The 21,521-nt window shown below is 47.7% G+C and overlaps 1 protein-coding gene across 1 annotated transcript in view; it reads left to right on the top strand.

Annotated features, from left to right (window-relative positions):
* Positions 1 to 11,827: 11,827 nt before the first annotated feature.
* The window catches only part of LOC142766005 (uncharacterized), a 77,134-nt gene continuing 67,440 nt past the window's right edge, over positions 11,828 to 21,521 (top strand). Inside the window, exon 1 of the mRNA XM_075867816.1 lies at positions 11,828 to 11,955. Within this exon, the coding sequence (XP_075723931.1) occupies positions 11,828 to 11,955 (128 nt within the window). The remainder of the gene's footprint in view (positions 11,956 to 21,521) is intronic.

Here is a 21,521-nt window from a genome sequence, read left to right as displayed (position 1 = left end):
AGCATGCAAGTAAAATGACAGTTATTGTCATTCCTTGTGAATGACACATTTTCCGTGTGACAGACTTCAGCACCTGGTCATCTGCAGAAGTTGTATTCATTCTGGAAAAGGGCGAACAGCGGTGACTGACAACACAGACTAGCCTGCATTATTTTTTGTACTATATATGTCACTGTGCATTCATTTATAACTTTATAGAGCTCGGATTTCCTGCTTAAAATGTGACAACAACTGTAGAGTTTCCACATTTTTGCAACAATCCACATGCCTGTGCAATAGTGTATGAAAGCTTTCATACACTATTGCACATTTTCGTAAGCACCTTACAAAATCTGTATATTTCCGTAAGACCTTACATTCTGCATTTTCCTTATGAAAGCTTCTGTACACTCCATACACTTTCCTTATCCTTCCATATCTTCCATCATGAACTCTCCGTATGCTCCATAAGTTTCCTTATCTTTCCTTATCCTTCCATATACTCCATAAAAAGCGTTCCATATATGCCATACATTTTCCTTATGTTTCCGTATACTCCATAAAAAGCCTTCCGTATACGCCATACAATTTCCTTATCCTTCCTTATACTCCATAAGAAGCTTTCCGTAAATGCCATACAACTTCCGTATATTTCAATAAAACTCCATATTTTTTCCGTATGTAGCATAAGGAAATGTTACGGAGTCCATATATTTTCCGTAAGATTTCATACGGAACGTTTCAGTAGGGTTATAAACCACGAAGTGGAACTCCCTACATGGTCGGTCTTCAAAACGAGCCTCACACAAGTTTTCGGGCGGCCTGAGGTACGCAAACGCCGTGCCGAACAACGCTTACATACTCGGTCCCAGCAGCTTGGTGAGAATTTCACAAGCTATATTGAGGACGTTCTCGAGCTTTGCAAGCGAGTCAACGAGTCCATTTCCGAAGAGCTTAAGATCAAGCATATCATGAAGGGCATTGAGGACGACGCTTTCCAAATGTTGCTTTCTAAGAGTCCTCGCACTGTCCTAGAACTGACCGAGTTATGCCAGAGTTTTGACGAGTTGCGCAGGCAACGTCTTTCCACCCGACGTCCCTCGGTGCTCGACAACTCTTTGTCCAGCCTGTCCACCCTTGGCATAGGAGAAGACCATGTCCCTCTTCTCTCCAAGATCCAAGAGTTCATCCGCGCTGAGGTCGCTCGTCAGCTCTCTTTGATGTCCTGCGTACCCGATCAACCACGCAGATCGACGTCTACACTCCGCGACTTCATTCAAGACCAGGTCACACAAGTTCTTCCTCCCGCTCGTGAACCGCCGCCAGTCGCCGCACCTCTCACGTACGCCGAGGCCGTTGCTCGACCTCAACAGCCTGCGTTCCAGCCAGCGCCTACGTATTCGTCGCCGCCCTTTTCGCCGCCAATCTATTCACCGCCGCCTATGCCGATACCACCTCGGCCGCAGTTTTCTGCCCCCCAGCAGCAAGTCGGAGTCTACTCCGACCAATGGCGGGCCCACGACAACCGTCCCATATGTTTTGCTTGTGGTGGTGTTGGCCACGTGGCACGTTATTGTCGTCGTCGCCAGGCTGCTCAGAACATTCGACGGATGCCCTCTTTCGACCCTCAGTTTTCTTCTACGCCTTCAAGCCCTCCTTCCTCTTCCTTTCCTTCTGATCGTCCACACGGCGCGACCCGCGGCTCCCCATCTCCACGTCGACGTTCGCTTTCCCCTATGCGTCGCCGTTCCGGACCCACCGACCAGGAAAACTAACGGCCGCAGTTCCCGAGGAACGAACTGCGTCCCCGTCGCCATGCACAAGTCCTCGCTCCTGTCCAGCTAACGTCTTTGAAGTGTCAGTCGTTGGTATCGTCGTCATGGCGCTTGTCGACACCGGAGCCGCTCTATCCGTCGTTTCCATCAACCTGTGCCGCAAACTCCGCAAAGTTCTGACGCCATTACCCGGCCTCTCTCTTAGAACGGCTAACGCACAAAGTGTAACACCTCTCGCAGCCTGTACCACACGAGTCGTCATCCAAGGGATTGTGTATATCGTCGAATTCGTAGTGCTGCCCTCGTGTTCCCATGACATGATACTCGGCTGGGACTTCCTTGCGAATAATAATGCCGCGATTGACTGCTGTCGCGCTGAACTTGAGCTATCTGCACTTCCTGATGTAGACGCTGTCGAAGCCTCCCTGCCGCGTTATAAACTGTTTCCGACGACACCACCGTACCACCGCGCTCTTCTCTGCTGGTGACTGTGTCGTGTGGCGCTATTTCAGACGGTGATGTTTTGTTTACGCCCTCTGCCCTGTTCATTCAACGCAAATGTTCTCCACAGCCCATTGCTCTCCTTACTCTCCACCATGGCGTCACGAAGGCGCTTGTGTACAATACGCTAGAAGGGCCTTTACCTTTATTCTATGGCGAATGTCTCGGTCACGTGCACCGATCGACGCCCGTCGCATTTTTGACGCTCCATCTAGTTTACATTCTACGGACCTCAGCGCACTCATTTCTGACTCTGTTGTTGACCAGTCACTCCTTGACGCTTTCCACCGCTCCATCGATGTCGCAACGTCTTCTTCAGAACGAAGCCAGTTAGTGAACCTGCTGCAAAAGTTTCGTACTTCTTTTGACAGCCACGCTTCTGGCCTCAGTCGCACATCGAACATATCTCACAAGATTGACACAGGAAGCCATATGCCTCTACGGCAGCGCCCCTATCGAGTATCAGCGTCGGAGCGCCGTGTTATTGACGACCAGGTTGCTGACATGCTCCAGCGGGGTATTGTACAGCCTTCTAACAGTCCCTGGGCGTCACCGGTCGTTCTTGTTAAGAAGAAGGACGGCTCCATTTGGTTCTGTGTGGACTATCGACGTTTAAACAAGATCACCCGCAAGGACGTTTACCCGTTACCGCGAATAGACGACGCCTTTGACTGTTTGCAGGGAGCAGAATACTTCTCTTCGCTGGATTTACGGTCTGGATACTGGCAAGTTCCTATGGAAGCATCTGACCGACCGAAAACAGCATTTGTCACACCTGATGGGTTATACGAGTTTACCGTTATGCCTTTCGGCCTTTGTAACGCTCCAGCCACTTTTGAAAGAATGATGGACACTATTTTACGAGGCCTCAAGTGGAACACGTGTTTATGCTACCTCAATGACGTAGTTGTCTTTTCCACCGATTTTGACACCCATTTAAATCGTCTCGAGCACGTCCTCACACGTCTCACCGACGCCGGCCTTCAACTCAACCTCAAGAAGTGTCGTTTTGGTGCCCGGCAGCTCACCATTCTTGGCCACGTCGTACCGCGGGACGGCATACTTCCTGACCCCGCCAAGCTTCGAGCAGTCGCCGATTTTCCGAAGTCAAAGAACTTGAAGGAACTTACAAGTTTTGTCGGCTTGTCGTCATACTTCCGACGCTTTATTAGAAATTTTGCTTCTGTATGTGCGCCCCTTACGAACCTTCTTAGCGGCGACAAGGACCTTTCCACCAGGTCAACAGCATGCGACGATGCATTCACCAAATTACGCCACCTGCTGACTTCACCACCCATCCTCCGCCACTACGATCCTGCCGCTCCCACGGAGGTTCATACTGATGCCAGCGGTGTTGGACTTGGCGCTGTGCTCGCGCAACGAAAGGCAAGGTTCGATGAATATGTCGTCGCCTACGCAAGCCGAACTTTAACGAAAGCCGAGGCTAACTACTCCGTGACCGAGAAAGAGTGTTTAGCTATTATTTGGGCCCTTGGAAAATTTCGCCCCTACTTGTATGGTCACGCATTCGACGTCGTCACTGACCACTACGCCCTTTGTTGGCTATCCACACTTAAAGACCCTTCCGGACGACTTGCTCGCTGGGCGCTCAAACTTCAGGAACACGACATCCGCGTTATTTACAGATCTGGTCGTAAGCACACGGACGCCGACGCCCTTTCTCGCTCACCCAAATCGGATGAAGGCGTTTGCCTCTCTTCCCTCGAGCCTGCACTTGCGTCATCCGCTTTGCGCAACATGACGGTGGAACAACGAAAGGATCCCTGGATCAGTGGCCTCATAAGCATTCTTTCTGATCCTCTCACTCCTTCAACGTCTCGCGCTCTCCGCCGCCACGCTAGCAACTTTTGCCTAAGGGATGATTTTCTTTATCGACGCAACTACCTTTCTGACGGTCGCAAGTGTCTCCTTGTGATACCCCGCCATCTTCGAGCTGCTATCTGCGAAGCTTTTCACGCGGACCCACAGTGCGCCCACGCAAGCCTCTTCATGACATACGCTAGGCTTCGACTAAGATTTTATTGGCGTGGCATGTATAACTACGTGTGAAAATTCATTCGTTCGTGTTCTGAGTGCCAACGACAAAAGTTACCTCCCGGGCAAGTCTACCCTTCACAACCTCTTTCTTGTCCTAGTCGACCTTTTGATCGCGTCGGCATTGACATTTACGGACCACTACCATCAACTCTAGCTGATAATCGTTGGATTATTGTTGCGATAGACCATCTGACACGCTATGCCGAAACTGCCGCGCTGCCGACTGCCACAGCCCGTGACGTTGGAACATTTCTGTTGCAACGTTTCGTTCTGCGTCATGGTGCCCCTCGCGAGCTCTTAAGTGACAGAGGCCGTGCCTTCCTTTCTGACGCCTTGAAGGCATTACTCAACGAATGCCGAATCGTGCACCGCACAAGTACAGCGTACCACCCTCAGACTAATGGCATGACGGAGCGCTTCAACCGTACTCTTGGAAGTATGCTGTCGATGTACGTCGCCTCTGATCATTCAAATTGGGACCAAGTTCTCCCGTTCGTCACCTACGCGTATAATACCGCCGTACAAGCTACTACTGGGTTTTCGCCATACTTTCTTTTGTACGGACGAGAACCTTCAAATACAGTAGACACTATTCTTCCATATAAACCTTATGAGTCCGAAAGTACAACTCTGTCCGAAGCTGCCCGACATGCTGAAGAATGCCGCCAGCTTGCTCGCTCGTTTTCTACCGAGGACCAGTGGCAGCAGCAATCCAGCCAGACTGGGGACCGTTCGGCTCCAAACTTTCCACCTGGTTCGTTGGTATGGCTTCGGGCACCTGCTACCGCGCCTGGCCGCTCTGCAAAACTTCTTCCCAAATACATCGGGCCATACCGTGTTGTAGAGCAAACGTCACTCGTCAACTATATCGTGGAGCCCATCATCCCATCCACAGACCTACGCTACCACGGCCGCGACACGGTCCACGTCTCTCGTCTCAAGCCATATTACGACCCATTAGTCGTTTGTTCTCTTTAATTCGCCAGGATGGCGTCTTTTTGTGCGGAGGGCGATCGTAGTGAAGAAGAGGAGCTTCAGTGGCATTTCTCGGCGCATCAGGGGCATCGCCATCAGCATAAGCTCGTGCTTGCTGTGCTTGGCCGGACGCTGCTGACTGCTTCGCTTTCTGCGTTCTGCGCTGCAAATAAACCCCGTTACATAATTAACTCGCTATGCTTTAGTCATTTTTATAAAGGCCTAAAGTCTATTCGACGTTTTGTGCCAGTAGCTTGACCAAACCAATATTGCACCATTGGTAACTACATATGACGTGTACATATGTAGCTAATTTTTTCGCAACAATTTAACACTGCAATGCTATAACGCGTAATGTTCGCTTTTTGTCGAGTGACTTGATGTCTGAAACTTGACACTTGGTGCTGCCGCACTAATACCATAGCCAGAAATGAGCGGCCGTATGTAGTAATACCGAAAAAGAAAGCAAATAATTGGCCGTGTATCTTCGTGCTTTGCTGCAAATGCTGTCGAAAGATTATGCAAATGCCGTCTGGAGGCACTGCGTGAGAAATGGGCGCCATCTGGCACAAATGTTGGGAAACGAGAGTTTGTGTAGAACGCAGAGCCACTGGTAGGTGGCATTACAATGTTCTCGCAGCCAAGTGTAGAAAACACCCGCTTTTCGTTCACTGCGTTGCATTGTCAGCGCAGTGTCAAAGAAGCCGCAGTCTTATGAACAACGCATATTTGCATATGCTATGAGCGAAACACTTACGGATTAATGTTGCGCCTACTATATGCATATTGTTTGCATTTTGTTCGACATTGTTGACAAGTATGAACGCAGCCAACAGATTAACGTGGTTGGGTGCTGAGCAAGGGCTTGAACTTTCACTGCGTGACTTACTCGGGCAACGGACAGACAGACAGACAGAAATTTCTGCGATAATCTATGGTCTTTAGGTATAGAGAGCTCCGTAACGTATCGCGTTGTGACACTGACAGTTACTGTTAACACGCAATACCAGTCCTAATTTACTTTTGTCCTCATTCCATTAGCGGCAGCAAGGTGTGGGTCGTCATGACTTGCAGTTGTCTGGCCATCGCACTCATCTTAGCATTCCTGGTCCTCTTCATCTTCGGCAAAGATGGTGACTATGTTTTCTTTGTCTTTTGCTATCGAAAACAACGTACCTTCGAATAATTCGAAAGGGTAATGTTTAGAACCAGGCCTTTATATGGCTATGGCTTCCGGTGGTGCCACCGTGGTCTTGTGGCTAAGGTACTCGGCTGCTGACCCGCAGGTCGCGGGACCAAATCCCGGCTGTGGCGGCTGCATTTCCGATAGAGGCGGAAATGTTGTAGGCACATGTGCTTAGATTTAGGTGCACGCTAAATAACCCCAGGTGTCGAAACTTCTGGAGTCCTGCACTACTGCGTCTGTCATCATATGGTGGTTCTGGGACGTTAAACCCCACATATCGTCAAATCAATCAATGGCTATTGCTACCATTCGCGGAATACGATGCTTTACTTGAAAGGAGAACTTATGCAACCGGTGCAACAGCAGCACTCTTTTACAAATTGAGATGTTTGTATGAAACAAGAAAGAAATATCCGCCATAAACGGTCTTCTTTTCTTCTTCCACTATAAACAGCTACTGCACTTTGGAGCCCATTAGGTGCCTGTAGATATTGATTTTCCAGTGAATTCCACAACGCCAACGCTGTCCCAGTACATGACGATGCTTCAAATTGAGATTTTATCTATCTATCTATCTATCTATCTTATTTATTTATTTATTTATTTGTAGATACTGCAATCCCAAATGAGGGATTATAGCAGGGTGGGAAGTACAATCATAAATATTCCTAGGTGAACAAGAACAAAAATACGGAAGCAAAGTACAGTTCTCGGAATTACAAAAAAAGGGAAAAACTGATATACAAAATTCACGAATACATGACCAACCATGGCGACAAAATACAATTCAAAATGTACAAGATAATAAATATTCCAGAAACAGAGTCACATACGCAAGGATTGGAAAAAACACGGGTGATAATTCTACACAATTTCAAATATATACACATATATACATACATAAACATACACACATATGCACACATATATATTATGCAGTTAAACACAAGGCAAACTTTTCAAGTGATGGCTGTAAAACAACGTCATTAGTTAGGTTGTTCCATTCCCCGACTGTTCTCGGGAAAAATAAATACGTGAAGCAGTTATTGCGTGTTTGAAAGGGCGTAATGGAGAGGTTATGGCGATGCCTTGTCGGATACCCTGAGGAGAAAGACAATAATTTGCTAGTGTCTATCTTATAGTGCTTCTTAATTAGTTGATATAAAAATTTGAGACGGGCAATTCGGTTTCTTTCAGCTATTGGTGGAAGATTAGCTCTCGCTAGCAGTGCACTAACAGATGTGCGACCATAACTGTTGTATATAAAACGGGCTGCCTTTCTTTGTATTTTTTCAATCTTCTTTTTATTAGTCAACGTAAAAGGATCCCATATAACGACTGCATAATCTAGAATGGGTAGAACTGTTGATTTGTACGCCAGCAAGCGCACAGTGGGAGTGGAGTGCTTGAGAACTCTCCTAAGAAATGAAAGTCTTGTGTTAGCACAAGCTGCAACATAATCGATATGTTTATTCCACGTCAAGTTGTTTGTAATGTAAACCCCTAGATACTTGTAATACTGCACCTCAGCAAGGTATATATTGTTACAGCAATATTGGAACAAGAGGGGCTCTTTTTTGTGTAAAATGCGCATAAATACGGTTTTTTCAAAGTTTATGGGCATCTGCCAACTGTCGCACCAAGATTTAACTTTTTGAAATGCGGCATTTAACTTTATTTGGTCATTAGAATTTTTTACCTCGGAGTAAATAACGCAGTCGTCTGCATAGAGTTTTATGTTAACGGGTATGTCATTCACAATGTCATTTATATATAAAAGAAAAAGAAGCGGTCCAAGTACCGAACCCTGGGGGACGCCAGATTCCACAGAAACCCTCTCAGAGCATTTATCTTTAAATACAACATATTGCTGCCGGCTATGAAGGTAAGATAAAATCCATTTAGTTAACTGCTTGTTTTTGAGTATGTTGTCTAGTTTGAAAATTAATTTTTTGTGAGAAACCTTATCAAACGCCTTTGAAAAATCCATAAAAATTGCGTCAGTCTGCTCACCATTATTAATTGTCAATGCAAAATCGTAAACGGTCTGAACTAATTGGGTACAAGTAGAGTAGCCTCTTCTGAATCCATGTTGAGACTCGGATAGGGCATTATGAGCAGTTAGAAATTCCGAAATATGATTATGAACTATATGCTCGAGCAACTTACAAACTGTTGACAATAGTGATATTGGCCTATAATTACTAATTTCATCTTTCTTACCCTTTTTATGAAGTGGTTTCATTTTGGCTGTCCTCCAATCGATTGGCAGCTGTCCTTCTTTCAACGATTTTGTAAAAAGAATGCAAAGATATTTGGCGACCCATTCAGCGTACCTTTTGAGAAAGGCGTTGGGTATTTCGTCAGCACCACCAGATTTTTTTACATCAAGTTTCAAGAGCATGTTGAAAATTCCCTTTTCACTTACGGTAATGTCAGGCATCGGCGGTAATGGTGACACAAAATTAGGCAGTTTGCCATCATCATTAGTAAAGCAGGACTGAAACTGCCTATTGAATGCATTTGCAATTTTTGTGGCATCAGTAATTTGGACACCATTAATGGTAAAAGCATCCACATCAGTATAAGATGGGGAAATTGCTTGCCAAAACTTCTGCGGTGAACTAGTAATGAAACTAGGTAATGAAACTGAAAAATATTTCTTTGTCAGCTGCAACTTGTGTTTTAACTTTGTGAGACAAATCTGAAATTTTGGATTCCAGGTTTACGCAGTCGCCTACAGATCGACGTTTTCTCTTTAACCTCTTTAATTTTCTCTGCAAATGTATAGTAGAACGACTTATCCAGGCATTCACACGTTTGTTTTTCTTGCGTCTCAATGGCACAAATTGTTCAATACATTCATGTACAAGTTTCGTAAAAGAAGCCCAAACATTGTGAACATTTGCATCACTGCGAGAGAAATTATCTAAATGAAACGAAAGCACGTCTATTATAGCTTCGTCATCAGCTCTGGAAAAGTTTCGAAAATACGAAGCTTCGTTAGCTTTGTCGACTTTAACCTTGCTGAGGCTAAGGAAGACGGCCTGATGATCGGAAATTCCTGGCATGATTTGAGATGTGGCGTTCTCGAAAATGCTACCGCTTACGAAGAAAAGATCTAGTAGAGTCTTACTGCTATCCTGAATTCTTGTGAAGCCTTCAACAACTTGAGTAAGGTCAAAGGCAAAAGCAATATCAAGCATTGCCTCTCCTACCTTGTCATTGCGAATTTTGGGGGACATTGTTAGCCAGTCAACATCAGGCAAATTGAAATCACCAGATAGGATTATCCGATCATCAGGTTTGACATGGTCACATAAATACTCCTTCAACACATCCATGGTAGAAGCATCAGAGTTAGGGGGTCTGTACATGGCACCAACAATATACCTAAGGCCGCCACTATAGGCTTTGCAGAATAAACACTCAATGTAGGCAACTTCAGGCATCAAGAATACGTTAAGCGCATTTTTGTAGATTATACAAACTCCACCACCCCTACTACCACGGTCTTTCCTGTAAACTCGGTATCCTGATGGAACGAATTCACTATCGTATATTTCATCACTGAGCCATGTCTCAGTCAGTATAACAATATCAGGATCGTTAGCAATAATTAGCCCCTCAAGCTCTGTGCTTTTATTGACTACGCTCCTACAATTGATGTTAAAAAGTTTCAAGAATCGATCATCATTTTGCCTTTGTCAAACCCGCCTATCACTTTTCAACTGAAAGCGGCATTTCTTGTCACTGTCCCAACCGTACATAACGCCGTTTACACTTAGCTTATCATAGATAAGCTTTACCTTAGCCCCTTTTTCCTTTTCGTCTTGAGCAGTTTTCCAAAGCATCCTTCGCTGCTCACGGACATGATGCGAAAAATCTTCCGCAATAGACAATAAAGTGCCTTTAAGTTTATGCGAAACTTTTAAAATTGACAGCTTTTCTTTATAATCCAGACACTTTATTACAAATGGACGATTTTTATTTTCCATACTGCGGCCTAACCTATGGATTCGCTCAATGCTGACCGCTTTAAGTCCCAGTTTTTCTTCTACAATGTCCTTATTAAATTTCTTTTCCAATTCTTCATGTGTCTCATTCTTGGGTTCATAAAGACCATAGATGATTAGGTTATTTCGGCGACTCCTATTTTCTAAATCATCTACTTTGTCCCTCAGCGCCACGAAGTTTTTATCAAGGTGGGACATTTGGTCTTCTAAGTCTTTAATCTTATCGCCCAATGTGGCAAGACTAGACAGCTGTTTCTCCAATGCCTCCATTTTGTCGCTTACTGATGACAATTTCTTTTCTATCTTCTCATGAGAAGATTGCATAGATGCCATGGTTTCCATTATTTTTTGTTGTCCAGCCAGTAACTCACGCAGCGTATCACTTTGGGAGGGACCGGGGTTTGTTTCAATGTCGCCACAAAGTATTAAACTTTTTGCTAGGGTGAAAATATAAGTAACAACATTTAGTACAAAGTGTGGGCAAGGCAGCAGCAACAAATAAGGGTTGTCACTACGAAAACAATGCGATGGCCGGTTATCACCAACCTGAAGAACGAAGCAGAAGGGATTACTGAGCATCCCGCCGGTAGTGCTGCTGCCTGGCCCACTGGGGTGGCTCGCCGGTTCACGCCCTTTTGTAGCTTCCAAGATGGACACGTGATGTGACGTCACCGAAGATGGTCGCAATGGCCATCTTGCGGTGTGAGGACTTTTGATGCTGCTGATACCGTAGTCGGCAAGCGGCGATGGCTCCGGTCCATATCTGCGTAGCAGTTCGGCTTGCTTGATTCCAGGGAGGCAGCCGCGCTGTGATAGCCGAATTTCTTGAAGCACAGCCAAAACCTGAAGAACGAAGCAGAAAGGATTACTGAGCATCCCGCCGGTAGTGCTGCTGCCTGGCCCACTGGGGTGGCTCGCCGGTTCACGCCCTTTTGTAGCTTCCAAGATGGACACGTGATGTGACGTCACCGAAGATGGTCGCATGGCCATCTTGCGGTGTGAGGACTTTTGATGCTGCTGATACCGTAGTCGGCAAGCGGCGATGGCTCCGGTCCATATCAGCGTAGCAGTTCGGCTTGCTTGATTCCAGGGAGGCAGCCGCGCTGTGATAGCCGAATTTCTTGAAGCACAGCCAAAACCTGAAGAACGAAGCAGAAGGGATTACTGAGCATCCCGCCGGTAGTGCTGCTGCCTGGCCCACTCTATCTATCTATCTATCTATCTATCTATCTATCTATCTATCTATCTATCTATCTATCTATCTATCTATCTATCTATCTATCTATCTATCTATCTATCTATCTATCTAATATGTTTTGTTGCAGCGGAAATAAGCGATGAAGACGGTTACGGTGGCTCTGGCGCTCTCAGCGGAGGCAGTAGCGGTGGAGGGGGCGGTGGAGGTGGAGGCTCTCCCATCCCTGAACTATTTGTGCCTGACGCACCTGAAAGTCACCCAACCGCCGTAAGTTTTCACAAATTCACCAAGCTGAGCCCGCTTTTAGGTATCGGTAAAACACGAAAGTGTATCGTGTTTTTGAAGAGGTACTTAAGCATTTATTGTGCGTTGTTTCAATACAATGGCGAAGGAATGATTGCTGCAAAAACAAATCGCAATGTCACGCGATTAACAGCATGCATCTTGAAACTTTCAGCGCACACCTCAAGTAGAAAGCAAGCACGAAATGAGCATACAGAAAATGAGCGCGGACTAACGACTGTTACAGCTCAACACTTAGAGCACGCTGCTCAAACAGGAAGGAAGACGCACGAAACGAGCGCTCAAATCTACACAGTGTAAGCGAGAATAGTCACAGTCCTAACTTCTTTTTTTTGTGAGCAACGGGTGTCTTTTGTACCGCGGCCGCGGCAGCGAGCGAAATGACTTCGTACTCTTCCGAATCACGAGTCTGATAAGTGTGAAGGACAGGATAGACGACGTAGATGGTGATGCCGGGAGCATGCCGATAACTGCTGATGGGCAATGAGATACAGAAGACTGAGATGGGCAAAGCACGCAGTGATGGACTGGTGTTTTCTACTGGAACATCCGATCACTGCTAAAGGGCAATGAGAGACAGGAGACTCCAATTGGACACAGAAGCCCGCAGTCCGATTTGAGTTAACGCGCTCGCTGCAAATTTTTATTGTTCAACAAGGCGCAGGAGAAGTCTCCCACTGACACTACCTTGAAGGTTGAAATCCAGTGCCTATATATACGGGGTGGTCAGTGAACGGTTGTGCAGCGTGAACAGTCCTTTTTTTTTTCAATCAAGGAACCCGCTAGCATACGCTGTCTGTGTCGGTGCTGTGAGGTGAGAGGAAAAGCGTACGGTAGGAGAAAGACGGGTAAGGGTCTACTATGCGTATTGGCGGTGTAAACGCTGCTGGGAGGGATGCCTAGAGGAGAGTGAACGGTGAGCGAGGAGAAGCAGCATGCGTCGGCCTTGCGAGGCGAGAGAGTGGAAGCGAGGGAGAGGAGAAAAGGGCGCGCATGCGCTGTAAGGATAGTCACGCCGCACACCGGATTAAGCTCGACCACATGACTTTTCGCATCTAGAACCCACACGATTAGTAGAGGCATCGGGGAAGCGACGTAGACACCAAGGGCAAGGTCTGGCAGGTGAACGGGGCTACCTAGTCAGCTGAAAGACATGGCTAGTTGAAATAAAGATGACAACCACTCGCGAGCGAACAAAATATGCACGTGGTGTCAGGTAATGCCAATTATTTTCTTTGCTGCCAGAAAATGTCGCCACACTATTGGCAAGCGTGGAAGACCGCTTTATAATTCAAAAAGCGTACGGTGGAGAGCTAGTCGCTTAGACACTGAAAACATAAAACTACTACATTCAAGAGACATGAAGAAAGATGCTTCTAGATATCGTTAGTCTGTGCTGGTCTCATCCACATCTCTTTACTTGTGCCCCGTTTGCAGGTGCATTTTTAGGTTTTGCGCTTCATAAGTTGGTTGAGCCCCTGCCCCAAACTTCTGAGAAAAAATGAAAGGGGAGAGTGAAACTGGCTAATAGGTCCTCTTGTGCCCTCCCCTCATCACTCCCGTAACATGCGTGGATAGATCCAACGTTTCCAAGGCATATAAATTGGTGATGCGACTTTCATATTGGCAATTATCTTACACAGCACACCAACTCTCAGGTCCTCCAAAAAAGTGTATCTATTAACTAAGTATTTTGCAAATGAACAAGGTGAGAAATGATGTTTTAGTATTTTTTTCACTTCGTTCTCAGGCAGTGCCGGTAGCCTTATTTCTTGTTGTTTCTTATTCTAATCATTTCTAAGCAAAACAAATCATTCAAGGACCCTTGGGAAAGCAAGTGAAATGGTGCTGTTGTTTTGTTTTTAACTACACTTCAAGAAAAAGTATGAATTATTTTTTAAAAAGTTCTGCTACACAACAATAATTGTCGTCAAACTTGCTCGCATTTGTTTTCTTGAAAACCCAGCCGTGACCACTTTGCTGTCGGGAATGCTATGTCACACTTGTAACGTGCACGCCGTTCACGACCGTGAACACAGGAACCATGGGGATAGCGTGAGGAAAGTACTCGAAGTAGATGACGAATGCTGTTGTCTTGCAGAGACACTCCATGGTCAAATTACATGGGTCGGAAAACTTGGATCGAAAAGTGTGGGAAACCTATTGCCACAGGCGTCAACGCCCGCCGACGATTGATGTGCGACTAGGTGAGGAGGGGACGAACAACAAAAGCTGAATACTCAATACAATGTTTCCTTCAAATATTCGTAATTGTATATATCGTAAAGTTAAGTAACTGTAAACTTACCTTACAGTGTATCCCACCCTTGGCTAAATAGTCGATTGTCTCAATTGTTTGTCGACTGCCTTGAAGGGGGAGAAGGGAGGCTTATCCAGGCGATTGGCTATTAGAGCTTGCGTTTTGTTCGGCGTGTTCTTTGGTTCAGCGCAGTGCCAGGTCAACAAGGCATAGCTTACTTTTCCGTGGTTGTTTCATGCGTTCCTTCAGTACTTGATATATCTCTTATGTGATCTTTACTGGTGTAACAATAAAGAGCTTAACTAGCTCACAGAATGTGTAGATAGCCACTCCTGTGACAGCCAACTAATTTCGCTGGTGTACGGCCGGCGTGCCTTCGGCTTCGGTGATGGTGAAGAGGGGGTGCTCTTGGCTTTGGTGACGGTAAAGCAACGAGACGTTGTACTTTACGGCTGACAAAGCTATATTTTCAAAGCTGCTGTTTCGCTGCAGTTGTTTTCGGCGATTAGGCATTGTGAGGTTTTGAACCATTGTGCTACTGCACTCGGAAAAGTTGTCTCACACTTGCCTCGGCGGAGTTTTTCGGGCATGTTGTAAGTACATCATTTGGATAATAGAACAGATTTGCTTCCTCAAGCTTTGTTTTTTTGTTTTTCTTCTCCCGCACGCATTTAGTGAGCAACAAGGCAGAATAAGAGCGCGTATTAAGAATGACAACTGAAAGGTCGGCATTTAAGAAAAAAATCCATTTCGTGCAATGTAAGGCAAATGTGTAAGGTCGCAAACGCTTCCAGTTGTGACGTCGTATTTTATTCTTCATTGTTTGTTTGCAGTTAGTTGGCTCCTCCTCACGTAGGTTGCAACGGTAACAACCAGCTGCCGACTACTGAATCCATGGGCTCTTATACATATAACTTGGACACTCCCCAAACACTGAACTTTTTAGAGTGATAAAAAGATTACTATCAGGAGGTCGTGTAGGTAAAGATAAGTTTCAGACGGCAGACAACTGTACAGCAATGCGTGCTCGATGTCTTAATTTACCGATGACATTTTCCAGGTTCTGCCGACGCTCGCTCGTAGTACTCAGCGCACCGAAAGCCACGCAACCGAGACGACCAAAGGCGAAGTAACCTGGCTCACCCATGCCACCACGCCAGCACCTACAACTTGTAAGGAAAGGCCGAACTTATGTCGCGAATGACATTTTGGTCGCAGGATTGCGATGTAGGCTGATCCTGCAGTAGTAACTTCAGCTATCCAGTGTTATTCTTTGCCTTCGAGGTTGTTAGTCTGCGCTGGTACCGTCTACATCTTTCTGGTTATGTACTGTTTGTAGGCAAAGTTTTATGTTTTGCGGTTTATGAGTTGGTTGAACCCCTGAAAAAAAGAAGAAGCGTCAAAGCAGTGAAGAAGAAACTTGGGATAGGCAAAAATCGGATGCATGCACTAAGGGACAAAGAAGGCAAAATAACTACCAATATGGATAGGATAGTTAAAATAGCGGAGGAGTTTTACAGAGATCTGTACAGCAGCCGGGACAACCACGACTTTAATACTATAAGAACTAGCAGTAACCCAGATGACACCCCACCAGTAATGATACCGTAATGATAGAAGAACTCAGAAAAGCTTTGGAGAGCATGCAAAGAGGCAAAGCTGCTTGTGAGGATCAGGTAACATCAGACCTGCTGAAAGATGGAGGACAGATTGTGTTAGAAAAACTAGCCACCCTGTTTACGAGGTGTCTCCTGACGAGAAGAGTACCAGAGTCTTGGAAGAACGCTAACATCATCTTAATACATAAGAAAGGAGATGACAAGGACTTGAAGAATTACAGGCCGATCAGCTTGCTCTCTGTAGTATACAAGCTATTTCCAAAGGTAATTGCTAACAGAGTAAAGAAAACATTAGAATTCAATCAACGGAAATACCAAGCAGGATTTCGAACAGGCTACTCAACAATCGACCGCATTTATACTATCAATCAGGTAATAGAGATGTGATCAGAATATTGCCGCATGAATTCGCGTGGTTTTCGTGTGGAAGAGGACGAAGAGGTTGGGATTGAGCCGCTTTTTAATGCCGCATGAATTCGCGTGGTTTTCGTGTGGAAGAGGACGAAGAGGTTGGGTTGGAGCAGTTTTTCTTTTTGTCCTAGCTTGACGAGCAGTTCTGCGGAAGGTTTCCTTGAGTGAGACAAGATTGGTGACAAGATTGGTGGAGGTGCTGGGTACGACAACTGACGACGCACCCCATGCACAAGAGCCCATCCAGGAGCCGGAACACAAGCCCTGTGCCCGTGGACACGCCAGTTCACAGAACAAGCCGCCGCCAACGAGGCCTACCACCAGAGACACCGGCACAGCTTATCCATAGAGCGACTATGACTTCGCCTCAAGGCGTCATGGAAACTCCTACGTCGTCGGCACCAATTTATTGCACTGTCCAGAACCCGCTGATGCCTAGTCCCTTTCACGGAGAGCTGTTTGAGGATGTGGACGACTGGCTGAGCGAGTTCGAACACGTCGCAGCGATCAACTACTGGGACGAAGCCGCCAAACTCCGCAACGTCTACGCGTGTTTGAAAGACGGCGCCCGAACGTGGTTCATGAACAGAAGTGATGTCTTGACATCCTGGCGCGAGTTCCAGCATCGCCTCTTGGAGACCTACCGGAGCCCCGACCGCCGCGATCGTGCTGAACGTGCATTGCATTCACGCATCCAGATGCCTAATGAGACCGTCACCATGTACGTGGAGGACATGACGCAGCTTTTCAGGCGAGCGGATCCGGCAATGCCAGAAGAAAAAAAGCTACGCTATCTGATGCGAGGCGTGAAGGAGCAGCTTTTTGCTGGTCTAGTGCGGAGTCCTCCGAAGAGTGTAGCAGAATTCCTGACCGAAGCCACTACGATGGAGAGGGTACTTCATCAGCGGTCAGCCCTACTCAACCGGCAAATGAATTCTGCATCACCTACTGAATTTTCCGCCAGCTTCGGGAGCAACAGCATTGAGTGGATTCGCGAAATCGTCCGCTCCGTCGTCCGCGAGGAAATCGCGAAACTACACGGGGCGAGACAGCCGGAGGTAAGCAGCATCACCAATATTATTCGGGACGAGGTCCAGCAGGTGCTTCACAGCCGTCGCCCTCAACCAACGGTTACAAATCTAGAACCACCTCCTGCGTCCACTGATGTTGGGAACCGCACATATGCCGAAGCTCTGCGCACTTCCATGCCGGTCTCAAGCCCTGCAGTCCCAATCCAGACGATGCCGCCAGTTTCAATTCAATCTGCGCATGCTGGTTTGGACATCGACGGTCGCCGTGCCCCTCCGCGGAAGTCCGATATTTGGCGTACGTCGGATAGAAGACCCCTCTGCTTCCATTGCGGTGAAGCCGGTCACATCTACCGGGAATGTCCATACCGACAACTTGGACTGCGCGGTTTCTCTATTCATTCGCCTCGTCCCCTAGTTGGTCAGAGGCCAAGAGAAATTGAGGACTACCTCGCGCAGCAACGTCTGCCTTTCCCACGGCGTCAATCGCGGTCTCCATCTCCACGACGACCCGCAGCTATTGGACCACGTCTCAGTACGATGGCACGGGGACGTTCCCCAAGCCCTCGTCGGGAAAACTGAAGGCAGCGACCTTCGGGGGCGAGGTCGCTGGGACTAAAAGTGCGGAAGACCTCCTATCGACGCTTCCACAAAACGCTGCAGACATTGAATTGACGTCTGAGTGCAGTGCGAGAGAAATGCCGGATTGTGCGTCTGAACCCAGTGGCCGAGTCTCACTCGACATTCCCGTGCTGATAGACGGTCTTCAGGTCAGCGCATTGGTGGACACAGGTGCAGATTATTCTATTATGAGCGGAAAATTGGCAACCAGTCTTAAGAAAGTGATGACACCTTGGAATGGGACGCGTATTCGCACTGCTGGAGGCCACGTTATTACTCCATTGGGTCGCTGTACCGCAAGAGTGGAAATACGCGAGTCAACGTTTGTGGTAACCTGCCTCGTACTACGCGACTGTTCTCGTCAGCTCATCCTTGGAATGGACTTCCTTCGAGAGAATGGCGCGATCATAAATCTCCGCGAGCGAATGGTGACTTTCTCGACGCAACTTGCAACCGATCGAGGCGCTGATAGCTGTCGTAGACCTGCGCTGCGTGTTGCCGACGAAAGCGTGACGTTGCCTCCCCGAGCGACTGCTTTCGTAGAAGTCACCTGTGAAGACCTCCAAGACGGTGACGTGGTCGCCGAGAGCAACGTATCCCTTTTACTGCTTCAAGGTGTGTGTGCAGTGCGAAGCATTCTGCGTGTGCGTGACGGACGGTCGCAGATACTCGTCACAAATTTTAACTTCGAGCACCGACATCTTTTCCGCGGCACCACCGTGGCCTTCGGAGACCGTGTAGCGGATGTCACCGAGTGCTTCGCATCCGAGGAAATGGTTGATGGAGATAAGTTTCTGGACCACATCGACGTCAGTTCGAAGCTTTCGGACGAGAAGAAGGCCGCACTGCATACCCTGCTGAAGGAATTTAAATCTTGCTTCGCCTCTTCATCTAGAGTCGGTCAAACACCCCTCATAAAGCACCGAATTATTACCGACGATGATGTTCGCCCAATCCGCCAGCAACCTTACCGTGTTTGGGCTAAAGAACGCGAGACTATACAGACGCAGGTAAAGGAGATGCTTGACGACGGGGTGATACAACCGTCGAGCAGCCCGTGGTCCTCGCCAGTCGTTCTAGTAAAGAAGAAAGACGGAACGCTGCGATTCTGTGTTGACTACAGGAAACTCAATAGCGTCACCAAAAAAGACGTCTACCCGCTTCCACGGGTTGATGATTCTCTCGACAGGCTACGACACGCGAAGTATTTTTCATCGATAGATTTGAAGAGCGGCTATTGGCAGATAGAGGTCGATGAGCGAGACAGAGAGAAGACAGCGTTTGTAACTCCCGATGGGCTTTATGAATTCAGAGTTCTTCCTTTCGGCCTCTGTTCAGCTCCCGCAACATTCCAGCGAATGATGGATACCGTCCTCGCTGGCTTGAAGTGGCAAAGCTGCCTTGTATACCTTGATGATGTGGTCATCTTTGCCGAGAGTTTCGAAGAACATCTGAAGCGTCTAAGAATGGTTCTGGAAGCTATTCGTTCGGCCGAACTCACGCTAAAACCCCAGAAGTGCCATTTCGGCTACGATGAGCTGAAATTTCTGGGACATGTTGTGAGTGCGGATGGAGTGCGGCCTGACCCAGAAAAAACTGCAGCAGTCGCCACCTTTCCTGTGCCGTCAGACAAAAAAGCGGTACGGCGTTTTCTCGGCTTGTGTGCTTATTATCGCCGATTCATTACCAACTTCTCGACGATAGCCGAACCGCTCACGCGACTCACCCGAGATGATGTACCGTTTGCCTGGACTACAGAGCAAGAAGCAGCTTTCACAGAGTTACGGCAGCGAATGCAAGAGGCACCTGTTCTTGCGCATTTTGATGAGGACGCTGATACCGAAGTTCACACGGATGCAAGCAACGTCGGACTTGGCGCTGTCCTTGTACAACGGCACAACGGCGTAGAACATGTCATAGCTTACGCCAGTCGTACTCTCTCTCGAGCCGAGGCCAACTACTCCACTTCAGAGAAGGAATGCCTCGCAGTCGTGTGGGCAACGGCAAAGTTTCGACCTTACCTCTACGGCCGTCCCTTCAAGGTGGTGACCGATCACCATTCGCTGTGTTGGCTGGCCAATCTCCGTGACCCGTCTGGTCGTCTCGCTCGGTGGAGTTTGCGCTTGCAAGAGTTTGACATCATGATTGTGTATAGGTCTGGGCGCAAGCACGAAGATGCCGACGCACTTTCTCGAGCACCCGTGGGACATCCTGATATGGACTCGGAATATGCTGATGGTTTTCTCGGAGCCCTCAGTGATTCTGACTTTATGTCTAGACAGAGAGCCGATCAGGAATTGCGCCCTATTATTGATTCCTTAGAAGGCCGAAATTCTCACACTCCTCGGCGCATCGCTCGCGAATTGTCATCCTTTTGTCTAAGGAGGGGCATTCTTTACAAGAAAAATGCTCGAGGTAGCAACAAAGCCTTCCTCCTCGTTGTACCAGCCGACATGCGGGATGACATCCTCCTCGCGTGCCATGACGAGCCCACGTCGGGACACTTGGGCTACTCGCGGACTCTCGCCAGAGTGCGCCAGCAGTACTATTGGCCACGACTTTCGACCAGTGTACACCGCTACGTGCAAGGCTGCCGCGAGTGCCAGCGTCGCAAGACGCCACCCGTGAAACCTGCGGGCCTTCTCCACCCTATTACACCACCACGGACACCTTTCGACCTCGTGGGAATGGACCTTCTAGGACCCTTCCCTTTGTCGGCCACTGGTAACAAATGGATTATAGTGGCAACCGATTACTTGACCCGGTATGCTGAGACAAAGGCATTACCCCGCGGCACGGCGTCTGAAGTGGCGAAGTTCTTCGTGCAGCACATCGTCCTCCGGCACGGCGCGCCGTCATGTGTGATTACGGATAGAGGAACATCGTTTACGGCACAAATGCTAGAGGACATTTTCAGACTGAGCTGCACGAGTCACCGAAAAACAACGGCTTACCACCCACAAAGTAATGGACTGACGGAAAGGCTCAACAAGACCATAGCGGACATGCTGTCAATGTACGTGGACGTGCAGCACAAAACCTGGGACGATATCCTCCCATACGTCACGTTCGCATACAATACGGCAATGCAGGAAACAACCCGATTTTCACCTTTCCACCTTGTTTATGGACGCAACGTACAAACGATGCTTGACGCTATGCTGCCGTACGATAATAGCGATGCTCTTTCTCCAGAAGCCGAGCAATACACGCAGTACGCCGAAGAGGCTCGTCAACTGGCTCGCGTGAACATCGGTCACCAACAAGACGCAGATGCACGACGTTACAACCTTCGCCGTCGAAACGTCGCATACCACCCGGGTGAACGAGTGTGGGTGTGGACTCCTGTCCGACGACCAGGCTTGTCTGAAAAGCTTCTGAGCCGTTATTTCGGACCATACAAGGTTATCCGACGTGTGAGTGACCTTACATACGAAGTACTTCCGGACGGCACAGTGTCGTCACGTCGACAACATCGGCCCGAAACTGTGCATGTCGTACGACTCAAGCCGTACTACACACAATAGTCTCTGTGCTTGCGAGTTACTTCGCAAACGTGACAGTGATCTCATGTGGTGTTTTTTTTTCTTG

Source organism: Rhipicephalus microplus, chromosome 6 (assembly GCF_043290135.1).
Source record: "Rhipicephalus microplus isolate Deutch F79 chromosome 6, USDA_Rmic, whole genome shotgun sequence".
Lineage (NCBI taxonomy): Eukaryota > Metazoa > Arthropoda > Arachnida > Ixodida > Ixodidae > Rhipicephalus > Rhipicephalus microplus.
The sequence above is the reverse complement of the archived record's forward strand: the minus strand, read 5'-3'. Positions and strand labels throughout refer to the sequence as shown.